This window comes from Python bivittatus, unplaced genomic scaffold, assembly GCF_059951505.1.
Source record: "Python bivittatus isolate LINGU-HERP-01145 unplaced genomic scaffold, Pbiv_v1 ctg000070_np1212, whole genome shotgun sequence".
Taxonomy (NCBI): domain Eukaryota; kingdom Metazoa; phylum Chordata; class Lepidosauria; order Squamata; family Pythonidae; genus Python; species Python bivittatus.
The window spans coordinates 31,702,163-31,719,521 of NW_028277034.1; the positions used below are offsets into that span (position 1 = coordinate 31,702,163).

A 17,359-nucleotide genomic window follows, 5' to 3' on the forward strand; every position below is an offset into this window, starting at 1 on the left:
TTCACCAGGGCTCTCCTGAGGGACGTGAGGGGAGGGCAAATGGCACACGCCTATATTATTTTTGGGAGGGAGGGAGGGAAGGAGGGGGAGGGAAGGAAGGATCCCCAACCTCTTTCCTGCCACTCTCTGGCTCCTGGGCCCAATTGGCTGGTGCCAAGGCCTAACAGGCAAGCGGCTATTGGCTGCTTTGGAACTGAGGCCAAAATTAGAAATTTCTTAACTGCGGTGGGCACTGAGGGAAGGATGAGGGAGCAACCTGGATGCCTGTTGGCAAGGTAGGGCTGGCTGAGAGGCACTGGCAGTTGTCGGGTGAGCCCTCTTCCTCCCTTGAGAGAGGAGCCCTTGGGGACACTGGAATGGGGAGTGGGGTTGCAGTATTCCTCATTGTCTGTGGTTCCCTTTGTTCCACCTCCCCCCAGCAAAGTAGCAGGCAGTTCCACGGGTCAGTTGAGGGGGAGGAGGAGGCTTTCATAGGGGCTCTCCTGAGGGTCATGAGTGGAGGGCAAATGGTGTAAGCCTATATTTTATGTGGAAAGGGAGGGAGGGAGATTTCTGATGCTCCCTGCCAGTTCTCACAAGTAAAGTCAATGGGGAAGCCAGCAGCAAGTTGTAAGTCGCTCACACTCCCACTGCTTTTTTGCCTTTGATCATTCTGTTTCTCTGTTTAGTAAGGAAATATCACTGAAATGATGACCCAACGGATCACAGGTTTTCTAGTTGCAATTAAATGCCTAGTTCATTCCTAAGAATTACATAATCTGAAAAGGCTAGATCATGAACAATGGAGGCAGGGAGACAGATGCACTTAGCAAATAAAATCTGTCTAGTTAACTACAGAAGGGTTTGATGTCCAAGCTACAGTTTCCAACTCATGCTGAATGTGAAATACTATCACACATAACATTACATGCCATGTTATTTCTTTCTACAAATGTTCAATGAGTAATTTAGACAAACATGTGAATTAGGATGAAGGTCGCATACAAGGAGCTCTGCCCTTAAACTGTCTGCCTCATTTAGCTCTCTCCATGTGTAGCACAAATCTATGCAAAGAGAAACCCTCACATGTACAGCTACAGATATCAGATAATCAAGCTCTATTATTTATTTATTTTATAATATTTATGACCTGTCTCAATTATGCACAAGAAGCCTATAGTTGCCATGGAAGCTATGCTTTCACAAGCTATAGTAGAACCATCACACAGGACATGGAAGTTGAAATCACTCAAGGCCAAAAGCCCTAGGAACTCCAATACCAGCTCCAAGATAAGATTAAGGGACTAATGGGTAGTCTCTGCTGGGCAGCTACATCACATCAATAGCACCCCAAGCTCATCAAGGTGGCCCACCTTCACACAGATGCCTTCACAATTGATCACATTCAGGCAGTGCTTGTTGTTACTGTGAGGATCATAGCAAGTTCTTCTCCATGGACTTGACACTGAAGCTGTTGTAGGATCTGAAAGTTGGCCTGGCAGGTTTCTGGCAGGACTATATCCCTGTTATTGCCTAGCCATGTCTTAATAATACACTCCAGGTTTGCACATTTGTCTAACATCCTATTATGGATGGACTTATTCCATACAGATCCGGTGTTTACCAACACGAGCTGGATACCAGGATGCCCATCAATTCTGCTATCTAGGCCCAGGACAGGGCCAACTGGCTTAGAAAAAACTCCTTTCTCTTGCAAGAGCGTACACTGCACCCCCCTATGTACCTCTCTTTGGCAATCACAATATTAATTTCAGTCCAGTGAAAGTCCTACCTCTGCAGAAGTGCCATGGATGCTTATAGAAGGGAATACATGATAATCAAAACTTTAGGGCCAAATAGGGGCTTCTCTCTAGCATGCAGGTTCAAATGAACATAGTTTAAGATACTATTTGACTTGCATAAAACTAGAAGGAATTGGATATATCAGCAATTAGATATGATATACATAATAGAGAACATGACTAGAACATTAGAAAGCAAATTGAATAAACTTAAATAGTAAGAACTGTGAAAGAAATAAAATTTATTAGATTTTAAAATTTAAATTTACCTATAGTAGCTTTCTTTTTAATATGCCATGGAACAATCAGAACGATCAGGAACCAAAACACAGATTTATAAATGTTTGTGTCCTATTTTTGGATTGCATATGTGTCTCAAAATTTATAGCAGTGTTCTATATGTTATTGCATTTTCAACTCTCGACTGTTCAAAACCTGAGAATTTAATTATATGTGACTGGCATATTACACAACAGGGAGTTTAATAATCTGGCCTAACAAATTTAACATGTATCAAATACTCCCTGGAAAACATGACCATAAGTAACACAGTAATTGTATTCAGTTATTGGCTGTAGTTCATATTCATTTCATACACACATTTGTTTGTTAAATTTATAGCATATTTTCCATAGCATATTTTCCATGCAAAAATCAGGGTGACCATTAGGTGGGAACAAAGACTTGGAGTTCTGTAACCTTCTTTTCCCATCACAGGCTGTTTGGATTTTCACAGCCCCAATATGGTAGAAATGTGCACCTAATTTCAGAGTAGAAAAGTGGGAACTAGGAAGTGTGCCTTCTCTGCTGTGGCCCCCCTCCTCTAGAATAGCACCCTCCAGAGATAAGGATGGCACCCTCTCTCCTAGGCTTCTGGAAAGCTTTCAAAACCTGGCTTTGGTCCCAAGCCTAGGGTTGATGTTTATGATTTGTTTAAGGCCTCTGTTTTGTTTTGTTTTTATTTTGTTGTTTATCAGATTATTTTAGTCTGGGCTGTCTATTTAATTCTATGTTTCTAGCTGTTTTTATGGGGTTTTTTTCTAGTTTTGTATGCCATTCAGAATCTACTGGAGTTGGATGCCCAAGAAATATAAATAAAATAAACACATAAATAAAGGTGCTTCAAAGCACTTCCTTATAGAAGCTGTACCTTTTCCTGGGCTCACACAGTAGTGATCAGCGTCCAGGAAAATATACCTCTGAATTAAGGAATAGCTGACAGCATAAAACAAAGCTACTACACTTAATACCTTCTTAAGTCAAATGCATATTTTCCTGGGATCAGGCAGCTATCATGAGAGCTCAGGAAAAGGCATGGCATTTTTAAGAACCACCAAGAGGACAGGGAATATACCCACTATTCTGAAGCACCTTTTTCTGATTCAGTTCCAAATAGCTACAAATCCAGGAATGCAGCATCGTGGCTTAATACAAAATAAGAGCAAAATACTAATATGATTTTTCATAATTATTTTGAATTTTCCCCATGCACTTTTTTAAACAGGCAAAAAAACCCCACTTAGCATGTGCATTATTTAACTACAATATTTGCTCAATTTATTTTTATTTTCTATAAGATTCTAATGATGCAATGTGATAGTGAAGACAGGAGATCAACAGCAGCACTATATGGAAGCTTTGATAAAGGCAGAAGGAGAGGAAAGGAGCAATCTTACCAGGCCTGACTTCTCTAAGTGGCTGTTGTGATCCACCATGCCTTTTGCGAGAGTGTCCATAAAAGGGTCTCAAAATTCCAACTGTGCTGACTGGCTTCCCAAAGTTGGAGACCCCTATTGTAAGTAACAGAAGCTATATCCCTTGGAGCAGAAGTCCTTAATGAGACTATAAGCATACTTCTGAACAATTATTTTAGTTATAAGAATTAAGATTAACAGACATATTCTCTTTAGCCACTTTACATAAAAAACCAAAAACATCTTTTATTTGATGTGACTTTACATACTTTTCTATGTGGTTAAGCATGTTTGTTCTGATTATTTAAAAGTATCTGCTGGGGTCACTTTGTAAGAATTTTCAAATTTTTCGCCTTGGGACAGACACGACAACGCATCACGTTTTGCTGTTCACTGATGCAGGGCCAAATGGCTACATACTGTTTATGTACTAATTAGCCTATTCCATAAAGTGAATGTTCCAAAGAAATACACATGGAAATCTGCCACTAATTGGCTAATCCTAAATCCCAACATTACAGCCAGAACAACCAGAGTATTCAAAGAGTTGCTCTTTTATAGCAATATTATTTTAAAAATGGCATTTGAAGCAAAACACGACAGCATGTCACTGCTGAAAAAAAGCATCACAAGGCTTCATATGAGAATCTAAGATAAAATTGCCCAATTGATCATACCTTTTAAATTGTGAAAAAATGTAAGAGGACAAATTTGAGACTACTAGTATATTGCAATCATCTCAAAGTAACTTGCGGGAAAAAATATGAAAAACAGTGCAAGGATATTGCCCAAAGTGCCATAATGAATGGCACTAAATGGCTCAGCTCAGATGATAGTCTAACCCACAGCTTAAATCAATGGTGAAAACTTTTGGCTTCCAGATGTCGCTGAACTATAATTCCCACTCCATGGCTATGATAACAGTGATTGCTTGAACTTGTAGTTCAGTAACAAGTCCTGCACCAAACAGGATCTGTTACTGAGCAGGGGGTAGGGCTGGCTGATCCCTGAGGTAGCTTCAAGCTCAACAAGTCAACAAACTGGAAGGCCACAAATTTCCCATCCCCGATTTATATTATTGGGTTATGTCTATTGTTACTGCTCTCATTTCTTCTATCCCCGTTTCTCCTCCTTTATATTCTGATTTCACTTTTATGCTGTATACAAATTCTTACAATGAAAATGTAAGGCCCAGCTCATTTGTTTCTCCAGGGAAGGGCCATCCTGTTTGCTCATAGTAAACTAGAAAAGCAGAAGCAGCAAATTTGTTTCAATTACCACTGAAATTGAAACTCTTCAATACACAATAAAAAGAATAAATAAATCACAAGTATGAGAAGGCACTGAGCAACTTTATGATTTAGAATTTACTGCAGAATGTTTACTAAAAGACTAATCAGGCTAAGTCTACATCTGCTAAAGAGAGGAAATCAACGTTTCAGCATTTTGTGAAATAATACATGAAAGATAAAAGTATGTTATGTATTCAAAGGCAGCTAAGAATGCATCTTCCTTTTCTGAATGTGCAGTGATATTCCCTGATCACTGCTTGTCCAAACTGTGATACTGTAGAACAATATGCCTTTTGGTCATCTGAAGAAGGTAAATTTGGATACATTAAAAGCCACCAAGAAAAGAAGAGGAATTCCAATGTTCTAGGGTTCTTCCATTTTAATTAATAGAATGATAAGACTTTTCTAATTGATAAAAGGATGATGTGCAGCCTAAGTTATTATTTAAGGGCTCATTTGTTAATGATTACAGCTTATGGAAGAATGGAACCTGTGGTGTAAGGAAAATGGTAAAGAACATGAAGAAATGAAATGTGGTGTGTTTCCGAAACTAAGAAAAAAGAATATCGGAATGAAGTTAATCTGATCTTGTAGAGGGGTACTGATTAATACATGCATAGAAATTAAGATATGGTAGATTTAATTATGAATGAAAAGTCTAAAATATATGAAAGAAAGTGTTATTTATATTGTTCTGGGTGAGTATGAAAATAGAAATTCAAAGTTTTGCATATTAGAATTGCATGTTATGCTCCAGCAATGGTGAAATGAAAGAGATGGGTTTGGAAAGGAAAAATGCAACGTTCTGTATGCATGATTCGGAGGGGGGGGCGGATCTGTTAGGAGACACAAATGAATGGGTTGAATATGATGAAAAAGTTCAGAAATGGTAAACCAGTGGCAAGGCTTTGTACCAGACAGAGCTTGCTTGTTTACTCTCTCTCTCTCAGTTCTGTATTCCCAAGCAGATGCCAGAAAGTTAGGGATGTGACTTTACTGCACATAACAAGGAAGCCACATGAATGAAGAAGTTCTGCGTAGAGGACCACAAAGGAATCTTGCCCTATATACACATCAATACCTGGGCCCTTATCTCCCAACTTTTCACACAGACTTCTTTTGGCTACTCTTTTTTTCAGACTTGAAGCTCTTGGCTATCTGTCCCTTCTTTACAAAGCAGTTCTCTCTGGGATAAGACTCAGTGGCTTTCTCCTCATCAGCTTCCATCCTTATACCAAGAATGAATGAATATGATTCTTTCATGAGTATCTACTTAGGAAAATATCTATTTGTGATATTTTTCCATATGCTAAATGGTTTAGGCATATGGAAAACAAATGAATCAACAAGCCTGAATAAATTAATTTTTTTATGATGAAATTCTGAGAGTATTAGTGAAGGATATGTGACAGGTTCTGAATGTGATATAGATGATTTTTTTTGGTATTATTAACAATAGATTTGAGGAAAATTGGGCATACAATAAGAAGAAAAAAGTGATCGAAACTAGAGTAAAAATAGAACTGCAAGGAGTTAAAGTACAAATCATATATGAAACATACTAGCATATAGATTACAGTGGCCAAGAAAAGCAGATGTGGTATTTGCTTAGAACAGAGCAAAAAGGGTGTGTTTTCAAAAATAAAAAGGTTACCTGGTTGAATGATAAAGTGAAATAAACTGTATGCAAAAAAAAAAAAAAAAAATGGTTGATGCAAAAATGAAGGTGAAAGAAAGATACTCGTATAATATGTATAAAAAGAAAAAGATTGTTCTATAAATGTCAATGTCCAAGAAAAAAAATTATGAAAAGGAAGCTACAGCTGCTGTGAGAAAGTTGAAAAATTGTAAGGTGGCAAATTTAGATGGTGAACTGGAGGAATGTTAAAATAATTTGCATTTGGAGTAGCTATGAGAATTGTTTAGCATGTGTGTAAATGCTATATCTTTGCTCAGTAACTAAGAATGCTGTAAGCATGTACTTTGGTATGAAAATAATTCCTTTTGGCTGAGAATCTAAATCATTTTCAGCAAATGTTAGATAGACTGTATAATGCAACAAGGAGTTTGGATATAAAAATTAACGTATCATAATGTACTTATGGTTATCAGGAAAAGTGGAGTGAACAATTGCAAGTTATACTTAAATACTGATAAATTATATCAAGTAGATGAATTTGTGAATCATCCTAGAGATTCTACTAAAGATAGGAAAATAGATGGAGAAATTTTCAAATATGCAAATGCTGGAAGAAAGGTAGATGATAGTGTTTAATATATTGCAAGGCATGAACATTTGTTGAAAGGAGCAAAAAATGATTATGTGTAAGAATGAGTTTCTTCCCACTTTATTCAGACCTGGGGAAAATGTGAGTTAATGGTTTGCAATAAAAAGGGCTATCTACTTGAAAAAAACAACCCTGATTTATGCACATACATTTTGTTGCTAACAAAGATATCTTTAAAAAAAACAGTGTGTATTGTTTGGACATGAAATCTTTTACTCTTCCATCCACTCGCACAGAGAAGCAGGAGCACTTGATTCCATGTCTTGCTACAGTTTATTCCTAAAGGCCAATGGTCATTTCCATACAATCTGTGATTAACTTCAATAATAATTTTAGTGCAACCATTACTTAGGCACCATACATTAAGTAATTATCAGTTACTTAAATCCACAAAAATGAAAGAAAAAAAGTATTTGTAGGATTAATAAATGTGTATCTTGCAAGATAGGGTCAGAGTAAGCTACAGTAGCATAAAGGTCAATTGTTAAAAAAAAAAAAAAAGGGATTGAACCCTCTTGTAACTTGCTAATATTTAATTTTAAAAGCAATCCCAAAAAGTTGCTGCCATTCTTGTTTATAGCTATGTTTAGTCATATGTCTGGGGTTTAAAAAAATGGAAATATAAGCAACACATGGAAAATAGTACATAATCTAAATATAAATCAGGATAAACAGCTTTTGCTTATTTAATTAAAATAATTAATTAAAATATCACAAAACATCAAAAAGTGCTGGAACAGAGGAGAAATAACAGGAGTTTCCAAGTATTCCTAAAAGAAATAAAATGGCATTAACCCGAGATGTGAAGATCAATTTGAACCACCAACCCTATCAAAGAGATCTACTATCTACTATCTGCATTGACTGATAAGACACTGAGCAAAAAATGGGAACAGATACAATACAGACAGAAGATGGTGCCCTTTATTTCATAAGAGATTTTCATGTAGAGGCCTGAGGAACATTTACCACAAAGTGCACAACTATTTTTTTAGGATACAAGTCACATTTGCCTTTTGGAAGTTCTGCTGGAGCCCTTCCTTTAATGTCATGAAAACACAAAAGTCTTGGGTCTAATGTTATATACTTTGCATCTATCAATACACTATCACAGTAGATTTCCTTTCACTGCACTTCCCATCAAGTAAATTTTCAGTGGCTTGAGAACTCAGACTACCAGAATTTTCTTTTGAAACCACACATAGACCTTTTTGTACTAAAATATGAATTGTACATCTACCAACAGATGACAAGGTATACATCCTCTCTCATCACTACCACGTTAAGACTGAAGTTGTCACATCCATCACAGTATTTCTGCAATATCTGTCAAAAAGCAAGGCATTTACTAACACTGAACAGGATCAACTTAGCTGGGCCTTAAGCTAATGGAAATACTGAATTGTAAACAGGTAGTGCTCTAGGACAGAACATGTCAAAACAGCAGAATTTAAACAATGACATACAAAAAGAAAATGAAAACCTAATCACTTGGAATTAGGTCTAAACCATTTCAGAGATTTTTTTTTCTCCAACAAAAAGAACAAACTTGAAAATTATTATTGCATAGCACTTTCTACTGAAATACAGAGCTGATAATAGCTTTGAAGTTAAACCTTACACAGTACATAAACGTTATGCAGGATGGGAAGAAAACAGTATCATCTTAATATTAAAACAGCATCTGAAGCCTTGATATCAGAAATTTATCCAATTTATCTTGTTAATGTTTGATTACGTGGGAATGTATTTCTCTGATGATTCTGCATGACTTTCCAAACTTCAGGACAGGATTCTTTTAAAAAGAGAGGGAGAGGGAGAGAGAACAAGCTTAAGTAGAATTGAAAAAGGTTAAGATCCAAGCTATCATGTTAGGTTATAAGTACAGTAAATAAAATATTATTTTCTTTTTATACAAACGTTGAAGAAAACTACTACACCATTCAGAATGTTGAAGATCAATAGTAGAAAATTATGTTGGATGTGGATGGCTGTTACAACATAATGATATACAAACTGAATAAAATGCCTAAGAAAATGACATAAAGTGTCAAAACAAAGAAACTTGATGCAAGTAGCTAGAACCTGTTAAACTGTGAATCCTAGTCTACCTTCCATGGAATAAATGCCTTAAGGGCTTGACCATCAGCCATGAAGCATAGTGGTGCCACCATGAGACCATCATACTACCTAATTTGTATTACATTCAATCCCTCCCTTGGGTTTTATAACTTTCTGAATAAAAATTTATCTCTACTCTTTACTCATACTTGCTTTTAGCAATAAAGTATAAAAGTATACTTCTCGTTAATTCCCTCAAATGGCCTTTTGTATATGCTGTAAAACATGCAGAATCTTCACACTACTTATTACAGAAGAAACGTGTAAGATTGCTATACTTGTTCAAAACTGGAATCTTACCAATTTCTTCTCTAATTAGTAGAGGGAAGTTATTTAAAAATATGCTTTGATGTTACTGATATATTAACATGATTTAACAGAAAGAAAATCAAGCTACCAAGCAAACATAAAGACTGCAATAAAAAAGGTGCCACAGTCACTAAAGAAAACCGTAAGAAATTTGCAGTTGAGTTCTAATTAATATTTGTTTATGTTTGTGAATGTCAGTATGGCACCACAACCACAACTAAATTATAAATTACTACCATCTAAGGGGTTTTGGTGGAATTTCATCTTCAGAAGCTCTATTGCAGACACAAAGCTGTTGTAAAATTTCATTTCACTGAATTTTTGTCTAGCACTGAATATGTGTTTCATCATCAGCTTGTACTGCCTTCAGGTACCTATAAATTCCTCTGTCTTTGTATAGCACTTGTCTATCAGACCATGTCATCAGTTTTACTTGAGGCAAAAGACAGCCACACCTCTTCCTGAGACATAGACAACACAACAATTACCACAGCCACTACTTCTTTATTGTTTTATATCAGTTGATCACCAGCTGTTTATCACCCAAAGCTTGCTATAGAAATTATAAACTTTCCTGGATGTCTGTTGATTTAAGCAATGTTTAAATATATTTTACTAATATGAAGCTAAGTAAAACCCTGTAGGAGTATCCACTGTCAAAATGTACAATATATTAAGTGTTAAGGAGCTCCAAAATAGTTTTTCAATAAATATTGGACATGATACAAATCCTCATTACAGACATAAGATTCCTGTTCATGTCTATGAATCATAATGTTCCATATATGCACAAATATTTGCTGGTTTAGAGCAGTGATATTCTTCTAAATTAATTTACTTATTTCTTTTCAGCAACGTTAGGAGAGTCCTGTTGCAAATAACACTACTGCAGCACCAGAAAACATCAAATTTGCATATATACAAACTCTCAACCTAAGAATGTAATCTGTTGGACATGGTATGAACATCAACCACATTTTCATTCCAAACATACCTTGATTTCATACAGCTTAATGAAAAGGTTTAATTATTATTTTGTAAACTAGCTAGTCTAATAAAGGTGTTTTTAGTACATACTGTACTAGGTTATCTATAAACATTCATTTTAAATATGTGCTTAATACAGGTAGTCCTCGTTTAACTATCACTTGTTCAGCGACCGTTCAAACTTACAACAGTATTGAACAAGTGATACTTTCGACCGGTCCTCATAGTTGTGGCTGTTGCAATTCGGTCGCTTGGCAGCTGGCCCACAATTATGACATTGCAGTGTCCCATGGTCACGGGATCACAATTTGTGACCTTCCTTGCTGGCTTCCCACAAGCAAAGTCATTGGAGAAGTTGACAGGAAGTCGGAAGTAATGGCTACATGAAGTCCCCCTTTATGACCCATGTGGTGTCATTTAATGTTGGCAACCGGGACTGCCGGAACTGCTGTCACTAAGTGGCCCAGTCATGTGACATCACGCTTAACAACCGTGCCGCTTAACAATGGAGTTTCTGGTCCCAATTGTGGACATCAAGTGAGGACTATTGTATGTTGTTTACGTTTGTGAATTTCATTTCTAAACTCCCTTTAATTTCAACTGAGCTTTTGCAAGAAAGACCTTAAGTGATTATGCTTGATTTAAAAGCTTGTAAACAACTTTCTGCTTTTAAGAAAAGAAATTCGTACTCAATTCAAGTACAGCAATTTTTGGCCATTCTAACATTTTCATATATACCTTGGCACCACCAGATATCAAGAAAAAATAGAAAGCATAGCACTCAGCAAATGCAGATGCACAGTTCTAAGAAAAGTAGCTGTTTTACAGAATTTATAAAAGCATTCTTGAAAATTCATTGTGACCATGGATCTTGGTGCCATTATTGAAGGAAAAGCCACCTGCTTAATGAACAAAAATCAAACCACATGTATGTAACATGACAGGCCTAATAAAGTCTAAAACATTAACTTTCTCTCAGGATGGGCATGTTTGTTGTTGTTTAGTCGTTAAGTCGTGTCCGACTCTTCGTGACCCCATGAACCATATTGCGCCAGGCCTTCCTGTCCTTCACTGCCTCCCTGAGTTTGCTCAGTTTCATGCTCATTGCTTCAGTGATGCTATCTAACCATCTCATCCTCTGCCGTCCTCTTCTCCTTTTGCCTTCAATCTTTCCCAGCATCAGGGTCTTCTCCAAAGAGATCTCTCTTCGCATTAGGTGGCCAAAATATCTGAGCTTGAGCTTCATTATCGATCCTTCCAATGAGCAATCAGGGTTGATTTCCTTTAAGATTGACTGGTTTGACCTCCTAGCAGTCCAGGGGACTCTCAAGAGTCTTCTCCAGCACCACAGTTCAAAGGCATCAATTCTTCGGCGCTCGGCCTTTTTATGGTCCAGCTCTCACAGCCATACATTACTACTGGAAAAACCATAGCTTTGACTATGCGGATCTTTGTCGGCAAGGTGACGTCTCTGCTTTTTAATATGCTATCTAGGCTTGCCATAGCTTTCCTCCCAAGGAGCAAGCGTCTTTTAATTTCATGGCTGCAGTCTCCGTCTGCGGTGATCTTGGAGCCCAAATAAATGAAGTCTGTTACTGCTTCCATTTCTACCCCTTCTATTTGCCAGGAATTGATGGGTCCAGATGCCATGATCTTAGTTTTTTTAATGTTGAGTTTCAAGCCAGCTTTTGCACTCTCCTCTTTCACCCTCATCAAGAGGCTCTTTAGTTCTTCTTCACTTTCTGCCATTAGGGTGGTATCGTCCGCATATCTGAGGTTGTTGATGATTCTCCCTGCAATCTTAATTCTGGCTTGTGATTCTTCCAGCCTGGCATTTCTCATGATGTACTCTGCATATAGGTTAAATAAGCAGGGTGACAGTATACAGCCTTGTCGTACACCTTTCCCTATTTTGAACCAATCGGTTGTTCCATGACCGGTTCTAACTGTTGCTTCTTGGCCCGCATACAGATTTCTCAGGAGACAGGTAAGGTGGTCTGGTATTCCCATCTCTTTAAGAATTTGCCACAGTTTGTTGTGATCCACACAATCAAAGGCTTTTGCATAGTCAATGAAGCAGAAGTAGATATTTTTCTGGAACTCTCGTGCTTTCTCCATGATCCAGCGAATGTTGGCGATTTGATCTCTAGTTCCTCTGCCTCTTCGAAACCCAGCTTGTACATCCGGTAGTTCTCGGTTCATGTATTGCTGAAGCCTAGCTTGTAGGATTTTGAGCATAACCTTGCTAGCATGTGAAATGAGTGCAATTGTGCGATAGTTTGAGCATTCTTTGGCGTTGCCCTTCTTTGGAATTGGAACGTAAACTGACCTTTTCCAATCCCGTGGCCACTGTTGCGTTTTCCAAACTTGCTGGCATATTGAGTGCAGCACTTTAACACCATCATCTTTTAGTATTTTAAATAACTCAGCTGGAATACTGTCATCTCCACTAGCTTTGTTGTTAGCAATGCTTCCTAAGGCCCACTTGACTTCACTCTCTAGGATGTCTGGCTCAAGGTCAGTGATCACACCAGCGTGGACATCAGGGACATTAAGATCTTTCTTGTATAGTCCTTCTGTGTATTCTTGCCACCTCTTCTTAATCTCTTCTGCTTCTGTTAGGTCCCTGCCTTTTTTGTCCTTTATCATGCCCATCTTTGCACTAAACGTTCCTTTCATATCTCCAATTTTCTTGTAGAGATCTCTAGTCTTCCCCATTCTATTGTTTTCCTCAATTTCTTTGCATTGTTCATTTAAGAAGGCCTTCTTATCTCTCCTTGCTATTCTCTGGAAATCTGCATTCAGTTGCTTATATCTTTCCCTTTCACCCTTGCTTTTCGCATTCCTTCTTTCCACAGCTATTTGTAAAGCCTCATCAGACAGCCATTTTGCTTTCTTGCATTTCTTTTTCTTTGGGATGGTTTTAGTTGCTGCCTCCTGTACAATGTTACAGACCTCCGTCCATAGTTCTTCAGGCACTCTGTCTACCAAATCTAATCCTCTAAATCTATTCATCATGGGCATGTTAATTCCATCTAATTAAGGACTTGCCAGCCACCTATAAGTGTAGCTCACAATGTTTTTATAATCCTACATAAATGAGGTACAACTCCCTCTGACACACATACACAAATAGCACTAAACATTTTTAGTGTTCCAGCAACTGGATTTTTTCTCCCATCTCTAGTAACATCCAACATTTTTTCCTAACCTCTTTCATCCTCCTAGCTGTTCAATCCCATCCATATATGTATTTTGTTTTAGTTTCCTGTGCCATCCACTTCTCTCTATGTAACCAAAGCTTTGATTTGGTTACATAGGAAGGAAGTGATGATAAACCAATCAGAGAACAAAACGTGTGACCAGCTTGGTAGACACTTCCAAAACTACTGATGCCATTCTCCATCCCCTTTACAATCTGCATTTCTAATCTCGATTTAAACAGAAATTAATTTAGTAGTTCCAAGTGGAACACAACATATTGTGGAAATGTTTGACTACCACTTATAATAACCTGCTTGCCTGCCACTCTTCCTCACTGAGTCTTACTGAAAAAAGAATAGGTAGGAAGAGCTGAAAGAAGTAGCAGTGGTTCATTTCCATATATGTAAAGCTATACCTGTGTCTTTCTACATTCAGGATTATTCTAAATATAGTAGAATCAGCCATGGAGGCTATACAGAGAATGAAACAGTCACATAACTGGCAATATGAATAAGATGAAGAAGTTAGGATAATAACATGTCCTTCAAACTCAAACAGGCTAAGGGCCAAGCTTTTAAAAACCATATGGAGTCAACTGTCTAATGTTTCCTAATTCTATGTGGAGATGTCAGAGATTGGAGTATTTATTTATGCATTATTAGATTTATATCCCACCTTCCTTTGAGAAACACTCTTAGCCTTCCAGAAAACTTTAATAACCTGGTTCTTCCCCCAGGCATTGGGCCAGTATAATAGAGAATCATCTTCTGGGAGGTGGAGTGTTACTGGTTGACCCTGCTCATATGTTGTTTGATATATTGGCCAAATTTAGTTTCTTTTGATTTTCTATGTTTTTTACCATGGTTTTTACCATAATCATTGCTTTTTGTTTGGTTTTATTGCTATATACTACCCAGAATTGCAATTAAGATATATGATATAAAGGTCAAGATAAATATAATCAAAACTCAAAATGAGCAACATAGCATTCCTGTCTTCAGTTTTACCTGTATAACAACCCTGTAGCTGGACTGAGAGAACTGACTGGCCCAAAATAAGTTAGTGAGCTTCCATGGGTGAGGACAGTCATGATTTCCCTAGTTTTAGTCGAACACCTGGAGTCCAAAACATATATTCTACCATGAGCTACAGTTCTTCCTAACTTCATTGTTGGGTCAAGTTCTTATATTAGGCACAATAGTATCCCTGGCATTATTTGTGGCCAATATTGACCCCTCCTCTAAATTTGCTGACAAGAGCAATTTTATGGACAGATTTCCCATTGCTATATTGCTTCTTGTACTTGCATTATGCCAGGGTTTTGTCTTGCTTTATTAAGTAATTAATTAATTAATTAATTCCATTTTCTCTTTCCTTTTTTTTTCTTGGACTACAAATCAAGGAAAGGTGGAAGGAAGACTAGCTTTTGTCTAGGTTTTTGATATTTCTAATTCCTCCAAAATCCCAGCAAGTGGGACCGGAACTGCTGTTGCTAAGCAACTCGGTCGTAAAGCACAACAACATGTGACCACATCACTTAGCAACAGCAGTTACAGCAGTCCCCCTTGCCATCATTAAGTGAGGAACATGCAGGTTGTTAAGTGAGGATCTCACATGACCATGACTTCCAACTTCCTGCTGGCTTCCTCACTGGCTTTGCTCGTGGGAAGCTGGCAGGGAATGTCTGAAATCATGATTATGTGACTGTGGTTCACTGTTTATGATCACATGACCGCTGGGATGCTGGGATGGTTGGAACTACGAGGATGTTGGTAAGTCCCCTTTGATCAGTGCCACTGCAAATTTGAACAAGCAAACAAGCAGTTATAACCTGAGAACCATCTGAAATTCCTTTTTAAAGTTGCATCAAGGTGTAAATAAAATGCCAGATTTTTCACCCTTAAGAGAAAGTTCCCTTTTGCTCATCAGAGTTTCTTCAAAGAACTTAAAGAGGCTATTTTTTCTGCTCTGGCAATGTATTGTTGCAGTTAAATCACAAAGAGCTCAACCTTTTAACAATCCTAATTGTATTTTCTAAGACAGGACTGAGATCACAGGATTTTTTTTTTAAAAAAAAATAAGTTGGAAGGGTGAAAAATCTGGCATTTTATTTACACCTTGATGGAACTTTAAAAAGGAATTTCAGATGGTTCTCAGGTTATAACTGCTTGTTTGCTTGTTCAAATTTGCAGTGGCACTGATCAAGGGGGACTTACCAACATCCTCGTAGTTCCAGCCATCCCAGCATCCCAGCGGTCATGTGATCATAAACAGTGAACCACAGTCACATAATCATGATTTCAGACATTCCCTGCCAGCTTCCCACAAGCAAAGCCAATGAGGAAGCCAGCAGGAAGTTGGAAGTCATGGTCATGTGAGATCCTCACTTAACAACCTGCATGTTCCTCACTTAATGATGACAAGGGGGACTGCTGTAACTGTTGTTGCTAAGTGATGTGGTCACATGTTGTTGTGTTTTACGACCGAGTTGCTTAGCAACAGCAGTTCCGGTCCCATTTGCTGTTGTAACCTGAGGACTACCTGTAATTCTTCCACCAAAAGGAAGAAAAGCAAATACAGACAAGTCCTATATAACAACTTTGAAGTAATCCACATAGACTAACTGGCTAACAAAAAGCAGCTCTATAACTTAATGTTTTGGAATTTAGCCATGACAAGTTATCCAGGGATCCTAAGCATGCAGTAATAATTAACTTGCATTAAACAGCTCTGAAATATGCAAAAAAAAAAAAAAAATTCTAGGCAGGTTCAGTTTCAAATGTAAAGCAGTAGCCAATAATCACACAAATTTTTGCAGACTTCTGGGTCATTAAAAGAGAGAAACACTTGAATCACTGCCAGTTCCCAGATATGATTAGATGTAACAGTATACAATTGGGAAAAGTATTGGTAAAATAAACCAAGTATTTCTCACATGTACCTATGTTAGTGTACTTTGCAAGGACTAATCAATTGAAACTAAAGAGCCATGTCAAATCTAAATCTTTCACTGAGGCTATTAAAGCTACATGGAACTATATCCCCAGGCTATTGTGTTCCAGTGGTTCTCATGCCACAACAATAATATATGGAATTGCAATGTTGCAGTTTTAAAGATTCTAGTATTTTATAGCAAAGTCATAATCTTGAGAACTGGTTATGGGCACGCATATTGTGGATACTATGCAGGGAGGTTGCCTATTTACATAATCATCACCATAGTGGGTACCAGAAGATAAATGGAGGGTGCCACCCCACTACTTCTCTCTTCCTCCTAACATCCAGCCTTATTTTTTTCTGGAAATAACAGCTTATTTCCAAATAAAGCACAGGGCTGCAGTCACCCACTATTTTTATTTTCTAATAATGTGTATGGCGTATATGGGATCTACTTTCAAACAAACATGCTGGTAATTGTATTTCTGCTTTGCAGCATGCCAACTTCCTATTGTTGTTGTTATTCAAATTAAATAGAGAATCAGTAATAATGGGAGATAGAGCAAGGATGTTTCTTTTGAGACTATTGCATCACATTACTATTACTAAACAAAACTGAATTTATTTCAAAATATACATGCTTAGTGAACCTGACACAAAAATGTTGATGCACTGGGAAGACATTCTGCTTTGTTTAATCATTTTTAACTGTTCTGCTATAGAGGTATCCACAGGATCTAGACTCT

General features: G+C 37.5%; 1 protein-coding gene and 1 long non-coding RNA gene across 5 annotated transcripts in view; one reads left to right on the plus strand and one right to left on the minus strand.

Moving 5' to 3' along the window:
- The window catches only part of AFG2A (AAA ATPase AFG2A), a 155,083-nt gene that overhangs the window by 66,443 nt on the left and 71,281 nt on the right, over positions 1–17,359 (minus strand). Inside the window, exon 15 of one of the 4 annotated variants that reach the window (XM_088132881.1) lies at positions 8,735–8,850. The exons of the other annotated variants lie outside the window; for them this stretch is intronic. Within the exon in view, the coding sequence (XP_087989007.1) occupies positions 8,779–8,850 (72 nt within the window). The 3' untranslated portion in view covers positions 8,735–8,778. Of the gene's footprint in view, positions 1–8,734; positions 8,851–17,359 lie in introns of those variants that run through there. 4 annotated transcript variants of the gene reach the window in all.
- Positions 1–17,359, plus strand: part of LOC148216866 (uncharacterized) — a 33,327-nt gene that overhangs the window by 8,197 nt on the left and 7,771 nt on the right. The gene's annotated exons all lie outside the window — the stretch shown is intronic.